Source organism: Lutra lutra, chromosome 12, assembly GCF_902655055.1.
Source record: "Lutra lutra chromosome 12, mLutLut1.2, whole genome shotgun sequence".
NCBI classification, from domain to species: domain Eukaryota; kingdom Metazoa; phylum Chordata; class Mammalia; order Carnivora; family Mustelidae; genus Lutra; species Lutra lutra.
In genome coordinates, this window is record NC_062289.1 from 31553409 (window position 1) to 31567618 (window position 14210).

The 14210-nt window shown below is 38.3% G+C and overlaps 1 protein-coding gene across 1 annotated transcript in view; it reads right to left on the bottom strand.

Moving 5' to 3' along the window:
* Positions 1-6595: 6595 nt before the first annotated feature.
* Positions 6596-14210, bottom strand: part of PIK3C3 (phosphatidylinositol 3-kinase catalytic subunit type 3) — a 153870-nt gene continuing 146255 nt past the window's right edge. The window contains exon 25 of the mRNA XM_047697611.1: positions 6596-7402. Coding sequence (XP_047553567.1) covers positions 7388-7402 — 15 coding nt within the window. The 3' untranslated portion in view covers positions 6596-7387. The remainder of the gene's footprint in view (positions 7403-14210) is intronic.

Consider the following 14210-nt stretch of genomic DNA (forward strand, 5'->3'; position numbering starts at 1 on the left):
CAGTGACATTGGAGAACAAGTTCTAAGCAGGTTTTGGATTCAGAGAGAGGCTCATGAGGAAATTTGAGTTAGGTGCCTGTACACATGCACCAGATATTTGAGGATTAATTTTGCTGGCTCAGTGGCAGCAAGGTATATGTGGGGGGGGGTTTTCCTAAGGAAAGACAAGCCAAACCTCTACCTGTCAGTGGATGTAGCTACTGCAGCAGCAACCCTAGGAAATGGATTCGAACGGCTGAAAATTCCCAGCATGTATTTTGGGAAGGGAGAGAAATACCCCGGCTCCCAGAATACCAACTTGGGGTTCTCGTCTCATCACTTAAGCATCAGTTTGCAGGGATGCCCGGGTGGCTCAGTCTGTTAAGCGTCTAACTCTTGGGTTTTGGCTTAGGTCATGATTTCAGGGTCATGAGATTGAGCCCATGACCAGGTCGCACACTCAGCAAAGAGTCGGCTTGAGATTATCTCCCTCTCCCTCTTCCCCTCCTCTCTCAAATAGATAAATTTATTAAAGAAGCAGCAGCACCAATTTACAGAACTGAAGTTGCCACTCACCAGGAACTCACCACCCACACTTGCCGTCTATAAAAGGACTAACAGGAGTTACCTTTTTTGAAGGGAGTGCACTGCTCAAAGGTTATTCTCCTCGTTGTGGCAAAAGAGGTGGTGCTTCCTCGCTCCAGACCAAGGCAGCAAGGCCCCCAGAGAACTGCGTGGAAGTTTGGAGGTGTCTGCTTCCATCCCCTGCTTTGCCTCTCAATCTGACGGTCTCCTACCCTATTCTCCAGTCTCAAGGGTTTTCTGAACTGAAGATTCTCCATATCAAATAACGTATAGACTTAAAGCACCCCACTGTGTTTCAAGATCTCAGTCTCCTTAGCAAAGCGAATGTGTCATCTTGCACGGACTTGGGCCAGCTGGTCGGGACCCGGCGACCTCGCACCCAGGCCTCGGTTTCCTCCATCGCTTCCGCCGAGGCAGCCTGGGCTGCTCCTTCCCACCGGCCGTGCTGGAAAGCTGGAAATATGCAACCTGCCTGTTTCCGGGACTCGGAGAGCGGAGCTGGAAGAGGTGGCGTCTGCCAGGCTCTTGGAGGCTTATGACCTGCAACGACAGCCTGGGCGAAATCCGAGACCAAGGCTAGGTGCGGGTAGACGGGTGCTGGGAGCCGCGGGCTGGGGAGGAGTCGCTGCGGAACCGCCTTCTTCCGCCGCCCAGCGGGTGCGGAGGCGGAGCTTCCCACCCCATCCCCCATCTGCAGCCTCCCGTGAACTGGAAAGCCGGTGTCACCTTATCGTAGACCTTGAGTTGCCTTGGATCTCTTAAGGCAGGTTTCACGGAGGTGCCACTTAACGTAATTCTGTGGATTTTAGTAAACATAGTTGTGCAACCGTCACCAAAATCGTTTTAGAACATCGTCATTGCACGAAGTTTCCCCTCACTCTCCCTTTGTAGTCGGTTCCCGTTTTTATCCCCAGTGCCTGGAAACCTCTGATCTGCTTTCTGCCTCTGAAGACTTACTGTTTGTGGAAATGGAAGCTTATACTAGGTGGTATTTCGTGTCTGGCTTCTTGCACTTAATGGAACATTTCTGAGGTTTGTCCATATTGTTGCCCTGGGAGTAGGGTTTTTGTTTGTTGCTTAATAGTATTCCCGCCCTTGTATGAATGTATCATGTTCTGTTTAGATCTAGTCATCAGTGGATGGACCTTTGAGTTGTTCTACTTTGGGAGTTATTATGAATCATACTAGGGACATGTATTTACTTGTATGTAAATACAAGTCCTTGGGTAGACATGTTTTCAATTCTCTTGTATACGTTTAAGGGTGGGATTGCAGTTTTGTAAGCTAAGTTTATGTCCAGCTTTTTTTTTTTTTTTTTAATGCTAAGCTCCCATCTCTTTGTATTAGATTTAAATGAGAGATCAAGAATCTAAATGAAATTAAAGTTGGTGTTGGAAGTTCTACTATCTTGTTAACTGAGAACCATTATTTTACTCACTTTTGAAACACAGAGCTATAGACATTGTACTAACCATTCAGTACTCACTATAGTTAACTAAACATGACTCTTTTCTTTGATGACTTGTAATCTTATGAAAGATCATGATTATGAACGTAGCAGTCATGGTTCAGTGCCATGTGAAGAGAGTGAAGCTGAAGGTACATACAAACTTGGATATGCTCAGATTTTTTTCTTTACTTTTTACTGAATTCCTGAAACTTGGTTTTTTTTTTCTTCTAAAAAAAGAAAAAATATATACATCATCAGTATCTAGTTATACAGCACATAGGTAAACTTTGATGCTCATAGATTAATTTTGTTGACGACGGACCAAGGAAGTCCAAAGCTTTAGGAGATGGGATTGTCTAAAGCTGTATGGAAACGACAGACTCTGGTATAAGGAAATGACTTTAGGGAGGTCTGAGTGTCTTGTGGTGACTAACATCATCAAAGATAAAGAGCATAATAATAAGACTAGTCCTCATGGTCTCAAGGCAGATGGTGATGATCTAAAGCTGAGAACTGAAAATACAGCTAAATTCAAGTTAAATTCTATGGTTCATTCATATATGGATTACACTATTCTGAGCTTATTTATATCCATATCACCCTATTCAAACTCGAGTTTTAGAATGGCAATACGGGGCTGCTAAATTCACTTCTATTTTAGAAAAATCAGATATTTTATTTGGGGAGTTATCTGCTAAAATCAGATCAGGAAAGAACCAGCGCTCCTTGGAGAAGTGGCTGACTTCAGGGCTGAGGCAGAGAAGCTAGATGATGAGCCTGGAACATCTTGTGCAAAAAGTAAAAAAGGACTCAGAGAATATTGGGGCTATGTCAGGAGACACAGGCGCCAGCTTGAAGACAAGTCAGTTCTGGGGGAACTTTACCATCAAAATAAATAATATAGGAATGCACTGTATAATAGATAAAAATCCATTTTTAATATAAGCAAATGAATGCATAACTAATGCAGAAAGGAGAATTCTGTCTTACAGTAGAACACTAAACAAGTGTAGAAGCACAAGAAAGTTTAAAAAAAAACTATTTGGTTTTCACCATAATAATAAATTCAGGCAGGGATTATCAATCCATGCTACATTTGGTGGGTAAAAGTGTGGTAAAGAACAGGATATTTACATAGTTTCAAAATGCTTCCTCATAAAATTTACAAATTATTTTATGTGTCAAATACAAGTTAACTTCAGAATGGAGAAAGCTGGAAACTATCTTAACCAAGGGATAAAAGTTACCACCACCAGAAACAGACCAAATTAACGTCTTGTGCCTGCTGGTAAGATGCCTTGAGAAGAACTTGGCACTATTTAAGTATCTTACCAAAAATGAGTCAACCTTGAGGAAAATTAATATCACAAGTATCTGCTTTGTACTTTTAAAAATGTCAAGGTCAGAAAAGATGAGAGGGCTGAGGAATAATTTCAGGTGGAAGATTACCTTCTGATGCAGTTCACTTTCTCTGGTGGTCACCCAGGTGGGACATTCACTACCTTCTGAAGCTACTCATTCCTTTTTTTATTTTTTTAAACTACTACTTTATATTCTTTTAGTTTTTAGCTAATGTCCTTTCTCTTTTCCAGGATTCCATCCCAGTCCAGTAGTATGTATTTTTTATGGTGAAATGTTAATATATCAAATTATTCATTTTGGCAAACCAATATACTTTCTGTATTTAATTAAAGATAGTCCATGCTGTTTTTGCAATTTATTTTTTTTTTAAATCCTTTTAAGTCTCAATCTGGCTTTTTTTTTTTTAATTGCAATGTTAGGTCTATGCGCAAAGATATAAAGTACATCATGATTGTAGGTTAACAGTTGCATGGTTAAGATTTATATAACCTTATGTTTTTACTGAATGATATATGCCAAGGCAAGTATGAATATGTGGTGTGATGATACAACTCCATTTTTATAAATTTGAAATTCACTTCAATTTACTTTCTCAGGAATTTTTAATTTATTTTATTGATTACTGCCTATATCTTTGGTAACCCTGTTCAGGAAAGTAAACAAAATCAATAAATGAACAAACAAATAAATAGAATTTTGTTTGAGGGGATCCCAGTCTAATGGGCCACATTCACACACGTGCACATAATAAAAGACAGGGCTGTCACTACTGACTCAGTGAGAAATGAAGGCCAAGAGAATTTGATGGTCAAAAGTGTGGTCACTGGAATCTGAGTAATTCAACTTCAGATCCCAATTCTGCTCTCAAGTACAGCCTAACTTTGGGTTGATGGTTCAGTTGTCTTAAAATTCTGGAAAACGGGACACAATTCTATCTCATAGGACTGTTATATAGAATAATGGGATAAACACATGAAGCAATTGGCAGAGTCCTAATATGTAACAGTAAGGCCTTATAATGTCGACATTTGTTAGTACATTACATACTCAACTGAAAACTCTGTAATATAAGTGAGCTGGGGAACATCAAACCCTGGTGTATAGAGAATGGCAGAAATCGGGTGGTATCAACACTTTATTTAGGAATGTGAATCACATTTTACTTCCTTCCTCACCTTTGCAGCCCTACTCTCAGCGGCTGCCATCAACATTTTTTTCTCCCCCATTCAGAACTGTCACTCTGAATACTTAAAAGTATATGACTAGGGTACACACACTTCTGAATTAAAGCACCATGTCCTCACAAACATAGTTCTCAAAGTCAAACATTGACAGAATGTGAAAGGCAATGACAATTAAGAGACATAAAGACCACATGGTAAAGAAAGATCCCTGAACAAGAAAAACAATGGAGTTTGGGGAAAACAGTAGGAGGAAAGAGGTTGCTTTGAGCAATAGAAATTGGGACTGATAAATCACTTTTGTTTCTGATGTAGGCTCACCACCCGCATCCAAAATGCTCTCAGCAAAACGATGGCCACTATCTTCAAAGATGGTCTTTCTTTAGCCAATACTCATCTTCCTCCTTAGAAAACGTCGTCTCCCGTATAATTCTTACCAAGTTTGCACTGAATACAAGGTTATTCATGATCAACTCTCCTTAACAACTGTGTTGGCCCTTATAGAATTTTGTATTAGTCCAAAATAATTCAGAGAGGCATATTATAAACATACTACTATCTATGCAAACTGCAGTGGAGATTTATAAAGAGTAAGATGATAGTTTTTGCCTTATACTTAGTTCAAATGGATCAACAGATTAAGGCCCAAGGGTCAGATCTGACCAGGCCCATTTGCTTATAGGTTGTCTCTGGCTGCTTTTTCTTCTCTAACAGCAGAGTTGAATCGTTGTGATAAAGATTATATGATTTCCAAAGGTTAACATATTTACTACCTTGTTCCTTTATAGAAGAAGTTTGCCAAACCTCTGAAATTAAGATGCAAGTATAACAAAAACACCCACCTTTACTAAATGCCAATTAAAAAACTGTAAACAATTATAAGACGGATGCCAGGCTGGCACAGTCAGTTGATCATTGGAGTCTTGGTTTTAGCTCAGGTTGTGATCTCAAGGTACTGAAATCGAGCCCCAAGTCAGGCTCCACGTTCAGCATGGAGCCTGCTTGGGTCTCTCTCTCCCTCTCCCTCCACACGTCCCTCTTCATGGGCATGTGTGCGTTGTTTCTCTCTTTCAAATAAAAAATACATCTTTAAAAAAAGGAATTGTAAGAGTTCAGAAGGTTGGGGGCGCCTGGGTGGCTCAGTGGGTTAGGCCGCTGCCTTCGGCTCAGGTCATGATCTCAGAGTCCTGGGATCGAGCCCCACGTTGGGCTCTCTGCTCAGCGGGGAGCCTGCTTCCTCCTCTCTCTCTGCCTGCCTCTCTGCCTGCTTGTGATCTCTCTGTCAAATAAATAAATAAAATCTTAAAAAAAAAAAAAAGAGTTCAGAAGGTTGGCCACTTTCAATATGGCCATTTCAGGAAAATTTTTCAGAGCCAACAGAAATAGAGAAATAGGACTCAAAGAATGAGAATGCAGATGGGTTCAGAACTTCTTGGCAACAGAAAGTGATATAAACACGTCAAGCACAGAAAAAGCAAGATAGAAAATGGAGCTTCCAGCTCATGTGGGCATCACTCTCTTATGATGCTTTGCAGAGATCTTTTCATCTCTTCTGGTTTTCAAATCGGCATGTATGTTTCACACAAACCATACTCCATGAGCCTCTAGGTCGTCTCCTAATTATGCGCTTTCTACCCAGCTGGGAACCCCACTCTAAAAAGGGCCAAACTCCCAGATACAAGGATGTGGTAACAAACAAACACTGCAATTAAGGGCATTCTTTGAAACCGTGCCTCCATTTAACTTTCTAATCTTTTTTGTTATTGGATATTAATATTCAGCACCAAAAGAATGAGATACTGTTTTTCTTCCAAAACAAAATCACATGACTATGCCACACATTAATATGCAAGGATTATGATAGTGTTACTCTTCTATTTTTGTATGTGCTCTTTTCCTAATGTTCCATGAGGCAAGGAGGCTAGATGAATTAGCAGGACTTTTAGTCTTAAAAGATAAGAAATCATTTTGCTTAAATCAGAAAGGATGTATTACATTAACAGGTCTAGTAAAGCTATTTCAAAAACCTTTTGAAAAGTTTGCATCAAAAATGTATTTATTGCAGAAAGAGAATTTATGCTTACATGTATGTGTAAAATTATCTTGGGCTCAACAGTAGAAGCTGCTGTCATTATGACCTTTTGGCAAGTAATTCAGATTGCTACATTTACATATCCTGCTTTATGTACTTACAAGGTAGGAGAACTGTAAACTAACCATAGTTTTCAAATAAGATTTATATTTAAAAGTGAGAGAAAATGACTGTCTTATTTGACGTACATGTAGTAATTGTTGAACTGTAAAAGAATGAGCCACAATATGTAAAATTTCAAGTATTACAACTTAAGCAAAAACAAACGTGAGTGGGGAGAGAGAGGGAAATGGCGGAGGGAAAGACAAACCAAAAAAGTCTTCTTGACTGAGATAATCCAAATTCATAACTACTATTCTGATGTGAAGAGATTATTTTTTTTTAAAAAAAGGACATTCCAAACTCAAAGACTAAAATATTTTACTATTTCAACATAAAATTCTTCCAGAACTCTTATAATATGTACATGATCCTGGAATAAATTTCTCACTTCTTAGCTTATTAATAATGTGTATATTTGAAAATAAATATATACAATATTTCAAAACAAACCCTTTGAGACCATATTTAAGCAATGACATCCAAAGAAACTGAATTCAGGCACCATGTAACATTTAGGATATATGGTATCTTGAATATCAAATGTTCTCTTGTTACTCTGAAGTCTTCCTTATACAGAGGTTCCTTCTAAAGCAGTTTTCTTACAGAGCCAAGCATCCTGATGTGCCAAGCCCAATTTCATTTTCTCCAGTACTATAAAAAAAAGATAAACAAGTAGAAAGTAATTAACTTCAATTTCACAAAGAAAGACAAACAACAGAGTCTATAGTTCTAAAAAATGCTTAGTTCTTGGCATGACATTTTTAGCTACTGAAAAGCTGTTAACTTATTCCACAGAGTGCACCCACTTCATTCCAGAACTGATCTGGAATCAAATCAAAGACAGTAGTCCTGAAAGAACAAGGAGGCCCAGTCATGGATTGTGTGGTGGCCAACACATTAACAGTGTTTGATATTAAAATATCAAGTGGAAATGAAAGAAACCAATGTTTGTAGTACCTATTTTATGCTAGGCACCCCCACAGTTACCTCAGATATTGCTTATAAAGAGATGTGTAACACTGTACCTCTCTTCATTATTTCTCAAAATTAGCATTCAGTGAATTTCAGAGAATGCTACCCATTACTTCTGAGAACTGGCTAATATAAATTTAATCTGCAACAGTTAAAGGTTGTCTTTAACCTGTACGGATGCTGCCAGTCACCACTCTCAGTACGGACAACTCTTAATTGTTTGCGTGAACATAACTGAGTCATCCATAACTCATGCGCCACCTTGTTCAATAAAATATATGCTGGCAACATCTTGGAGGAAATAAGAATGCTGGACATGGGCAACATAATTTTGTTTCCATTAACTTTACCTCATTATTACTCTAAGAAAAAACAATGAAGGAGAAAAAAAAACTCACTGACAAATATTTGTGGGTATATGTGCATATTCATGTATATGTGTAAAAATGTGACAGATGTTGACTGATTTTAATCTGATACAATTTAAAGTGGTGATTCTAGCAATAATATGGTAAGATTCAGCTTTAATGCTTTTAAAAGGAATGTAATTTCTGATTTAAGAAGTTGTTTAAATATCTTCTAGAAGACAACAGAGAAAATAAAAATAAACTTCTCAAATGGTTGTTGGCATTTATATAAAATCACATACATTTATTTGGTGCCTACTTTGTGCCAGGAATGGCTCAGGTTTTTTGAGAGTCCCTGTGATACTCAAGACAAAAAAAGCCTGAAGACATATACAGCTCATATACAGGGTCACACTCATACACACACAAGTACATCCAAAAGTTGGGCAACGGGTGGGGAACTCAATCCAGGCCACAAGCAGAGGTGGACTGTTTGTGGGGGGTTGAGGGAAATATTGGGTATGAGAAAGAGCCATGGGGGTAAATCATCAGAGCTACAAAGAAGACTCTTTTTGAAGGCTGGTGGAAGATTACTGAAGTTGAAAATGCGGGTTAGAGCCAAACTGTGGAGGGTTCTCACAGACATGCTAGGAAGTCTAAATATCCTGGAAACAAGGAAATCCACACATGTGGATGCGTGTGTTTGTATGTGTGGGAGAAACACTACTACTGAACACTCTAACAGGTCACCTAAATACTTGTAAGCGTCTGTCTGCGGGGGGAAAAAAATCAGTAATACTATGTACAGAGTCGGTCCCAAAACATTCAACTCCCTAATGAATTTATATAAAAGAGTTTGATTCAACAGAGGGGCAGGGAAACAACAGCATGACAACTAACTTTCCTAAAAGCAGTTAATGAAGCAAACAGACAAATCTTACCACGGATTATACTCAAGTGTTTGAAAACTTGCCCCACAGAAGACAAGGAAATTAAATCTCTACAGATAAAAAATAAACTGCAGGGCATTTTAGCTGAAAATTATGGGGCACTCTACCGACTACTGCTATTACAGTAATTATTCTTAAGAATTTAAAACATTTGTAATGTCGCAAGTGCCTGTATGCTGTTTTTTAAACATGGCGGGTTCTGACGGCTACTGGCGCAGCAGGGCTGCCTACACAGCCACCCCAGAGCATGTGGGGGGCAATAAAATTCAGGACCAGCTTATGGCCAATGTGCAAAATAAACGTTACCCCACATTTATCTTATTTATCTGGGATTAACTAGTTCCAATGACTCCTTTTTATCGCACACTCTCTTAGCTGTTTGCATAGCTGTTTGGTTTTGTTTTTTTCCTTTTGAGGGGCAATGAAACATTAAGGAGAGAAAAGTTAAAGATCATTTTCTTAAATTTACAAGTATATTTTTTAAAGATTTTATTTATTTGTCATAGAGAGAGAAGCGAGAGTGAGCACAGGCAGACAGAGTGGCAGGCAGAGGCAGAGGGAGAAGCAGGCTCCCTGCCAAGCAAGGAGCCCGATGTGGGACTCGATCCCAGGACGCTGGGATCATGACCTGAGCCGAAGGCAGCTGCTTAACCAACTGAGCCACCCAGGAGTCCCTACAAGTATATTTTTTAAATCTCACAACTCACAACAAAATCCACTCATCTCTAATAAATTAAAGCTTAAATATACGTATCAAGAAAAACATGATACAGAAACTACTATTTCTACAACCTAGGGTCTGGGTTTGAATCTGAACTTTTGTCCCACATTAACCCTGAGACCATGAGTTATTTAATCTCAGCCTTGGTTTTTCTCTTCTGTAAAACAGGCCTGGTGATACACGCACAGGTGTGAGGATTAAACAAGGTTATACAGAGAAAGTTCTTTATGTAATTTCTCATACTTCTACGTGTACAGTAGGCTGTAATTATTACTATTATTATTGTTTCTTTGTTGTTAATTTTTATTCCTCCCAGCATAATTCAGATAAATGAGGAATAGATCTGGGACACAAAATGATACAAAATACTTTTGTATGATATAATGGTATTATGTTAGTTATTTACTTAAGCCACTGGTCTGGGAATCATCTATGTCTTTAGAAAGTTATTAACTAAATTAAAAAGAAAAGCTTGGTTTTTGAGAAAAATTTCTCTTTGGCTAAAGCATTCAATACTTTTTGTTTTGTTCAATTAAATATTTTACATTGTTGTTTTTTATTCCTAATGATAAAATAAGGTACATAACATAAACTCAGAAATAATGCTCTATTCTCTTCTCCTAGGTTATTTTTTGCATCTCTGCACTCTCAAAGTAGATCAGAGAGTAGAGCAGTTACAGACCAAACATCCTACACGGGGCTGAGGTGTTAGGGTCAGCACATAAAGGTAAAACAGGAACATAAACAAACAAAATTACTCAAACAAAACAAAATTAAAAAAACTCCTCAGAAGGCAACACATTACATATAGTCATCTCTCCAAAAGTTTAGAACAGGAAGCTTTTCCCTTACTACTAATGCAAAAAAAAAAAAAAAAAAAAAACCAACTAGGGTTTTTTTGAGCAGCAGAAGGGGCAGATGGATGGCCTGCACTTAGAAGCCCCCTTGTACAAAAAAACGAGAATCCCCAGTAACTGGAATCACACTCAGCATGGCAAGATGTCTTTTCATAGGAGACACCTGAGATCTGAAACATCCCTGAAGAAACTTTTCTCACCTTTATTAGGACATATGCTGTTCAAGAAAAACATCAGGCAGAATAACCACACTGTCTCCTTTCACTGTCTTTTAAATCACCACAAATATATATAGTTGAATTCTCTTCAGTTAAAGGCACATAATATATGACTGCACATTCATGTGCCTCTCTGGATCTGAGCTTTTCTCCCCTTGAACACCACGGGGGCTAATTAAGGATTCTCACCAAATGTAAAGCAGTAAGTGCTCCCAGTATCTTGAGCTGGAACTTCAGTAAACTTTCTGAATGCCGTCTGTTCTTACTGTTTTACTCTGTCTACAAAAAATACATCTTTAACCCTGGTTAATCTACCAAGATTCAATTAATTAGATCAGTATGTACTAAGATGAATGGAAACCACACCTCGCTCTTCAGCCTTCTCTCATCAATCAGTGGAGAGAGAGAGAGACAGGACAAAGCAGAAACAGAGAAGAAACGGGCTGTCATGTGAGAGATTACCAACCAAAGGCTAGTTTTAGAGCAGTAAATGACACAAACTAAGTGACCTCTACCTTTCTGTGCAGACAAGAGTAGAAAGCCCTTTAAAGATCATTTCAGTGGGGACAAGAGTTCTGATGATGCAATCTCAAAGACAATGACCTAAATAAAAGTGTTTTTCAGTGGAAAATTTGTATCACTAATAGGTGGGTGTTGCTAGGCAACAAATATTGCAGTGTTTAATCTCTACCCTTCCCAGGGAATGGTATGATGGAAGAAAATAAGCCTTTTCAGCATGCAACATAATAGTTGTATGTGGCAATTTTATAGTCTTCTTTTAGACTATAATTTCTTTTATGCTGAAACAACTACAATTTTTGTTAACATGTATCAATTACTTTACCTCCATTTTTAGAAAAATGTCCTACAATCCACAGTGATTAAGAGAAATACAGTAAAATTAGCCTAAATCAATTAGCAGTATACATCCTTATAAAAGTTATGAGTGACTAAAAAAATAGATGTTGATCATCCAGATTTGCACGTGCATGTCATTTATTCTAAGTATTACTTAGAATATATAGTCACTACTTAGAAAATATACAGCATCTAGAAGTGTCAGTTCAAAGAAAAAATAAACTGCAGAGATTCATTAAGAAATAGCTACGCTTCAGGGTGCCTGGAATGCTCAGTCAGTTAATCAATTCTTGATTTTGACTCAGGTCATGATCTCAGGGTCCTGAGGGTCTTATTGGGCTCTGTGTTCTGGACAGAGTCTGCTTTTCCCTCTCCCTCTGCCCTTCCCCTCATGCTCCCTTGCTTGTTCACTATCTTTAAAATAAAATAATAAATAAAATCTTTAAAAAAAGAAATAGCTATGCTTTGTAATTTCTTAATTTGAAAAGACTTACATGAGGTTAAAAACCATATTTAGTATCTCTTGTAATCTTCAATGCCTAAACAAATTCCAATGAAATTAAACACCCTTGGGTTACTCTGATTTTGATATTGTTTCAGCTGCACAAGAGTGTAAGCACAGGTAATGAGTACAGGCAGTGGTGACTTATTTAAGGAAACCCAAGCATTGTCAAGTTCATTTTTTAGGATGTAGAATATTGTGGGTATTCTGGTAAAGACTTGAATTTGGTAAGCTAGGAAACAACTTTTTATGTGGGTCAGCCCACCCATCTTTAAGCAGGGAAAATGTTAAAACTCACTTTTGTGGTTACAGTAGAGCTTATATAATGTTAAAAAAATAGTGAAGTACTGTATGAAATACACAGCTCAAATAAATAAGGTTATTGTCCCAGATACGATTATCTCTCACTGTAAAATGGAGCGCTGAGATATGATGATGTAAAAAATTTTGTCTATATAAATAGTCATGCTGTATTAAGTCTCCACTATTACCTATCTAGGTTGACACTGGTGGTCTCTACATTGCTGGCATCATCCAGATGGTTGCTCTTAATTCATATTCATGCTGCTACAGCCTTGATTTTTTTTCTTTTTTTAAAGATTTTATTTATTTATTTGACAGAGCGAGCACAAGCCGGGGAAATGGCAGGCAAAGGGAGAGGCGGAAGCAGGTTGCCTGTTGAGCAAGAAGCCCGATGCAGGACTCAACCCCAGGACCTTGGGATCATGACCTGAGCCGAAGGCAGATGCTTAACTAACTGAGCCACCCAGGCACCCCTTTATGTTCTTGATTTTAGATAAAAGTACTATTTTGTTATTAAGAATCTATCCTAGTCTGAGAGAATTTGTAATGACGAAGGCCAAAGTAATTTAAAATAACTATTTATCCAAGATTACTACATCTTATCTACCATATTAATGAAGAACTAAAAAACAGAAACCTAAGAAAGACTTAATATTTCTTTCCAGTAAATATAATCCTGTTAGTTCATGCTTATAAAATTATCTTTCCCAAGTCTAAGTTAAGAGTATATCCACCTCTATTACCAATTTATTAGCCATATTCATATTTTCTCTATGAATAGAAAAGGTATATGCGTTAACTCTTGGTTCTGAACAATCTTCGTAATTTAACCATCGGTGCTGAGGGTTTCATTTACTTTCAGTCTTGGCAATAGTCAAGATCAGCTTTATATGTGGAAAGCAATTAACCTTTGTGTATATCTCTGACAATAGATCAACTTTAGTTTCTATCTCAATGCCAATCACTTTACAGATGTGGAAACTGAGGCCCAGAGACATTGGTAAAGAAAGGTCCTTCTGTTACTACCTCTTTCAAATAAGATGTGGTCCCTTTTTTATCTAGCTTTTTCTCTCCTGTATTTTTAATACAAGGAATTTTAAAAAATAGTCCTTCTGGGGCACCTGAGTGGCTCAGTCAGTTAATCCATCGGACTCTTGATTCTGGCTCAGGTCATGGTCTCAGGTATGAGATCAAGCTCCACATCAGGCTCCCTTCTCACCAGGGAGTCCGCTTTAGATTCTTTCTCTCCCTCTCCCTCTGGCTATCCCGTCTCAGTCCCAGGCACACACTCTCTCTTTCTCATAAATTGACAAAACAATTTCAAAACTAAACTAAAGTATACCACTAATTCAGGGGCACCTGGGTGCCTCAGTCAGTTAACCATCTGCCTTCAGCTTGGGTCATGACTTCAGGGTCCTGGCATCAAGCTCCATGTCAGGCTCCCTACTCAGTGGTGAGTCTCCTTCTTCCATTCCTCCTCCCCCCTACTCATGCTCACTCTCTCTCTCTCTCACTCGCTCGCTCACTTTCTCTCTCTCAGATTAGTAAATAAAATCTTAAAATAAATAAATAAATAAAGTATACCACAAGTTCATTCACAGACCTTGCATGAAAGCTCAAACTTCAAGCTAGAATGTATTAGATGAGTGGCAGTTAAGTTTTCAAGGATGCCATACTTAATCCCTCACCAGAGTACACACTTCTCTTGTCCCTGAGAGCCAGGGCTGGCCT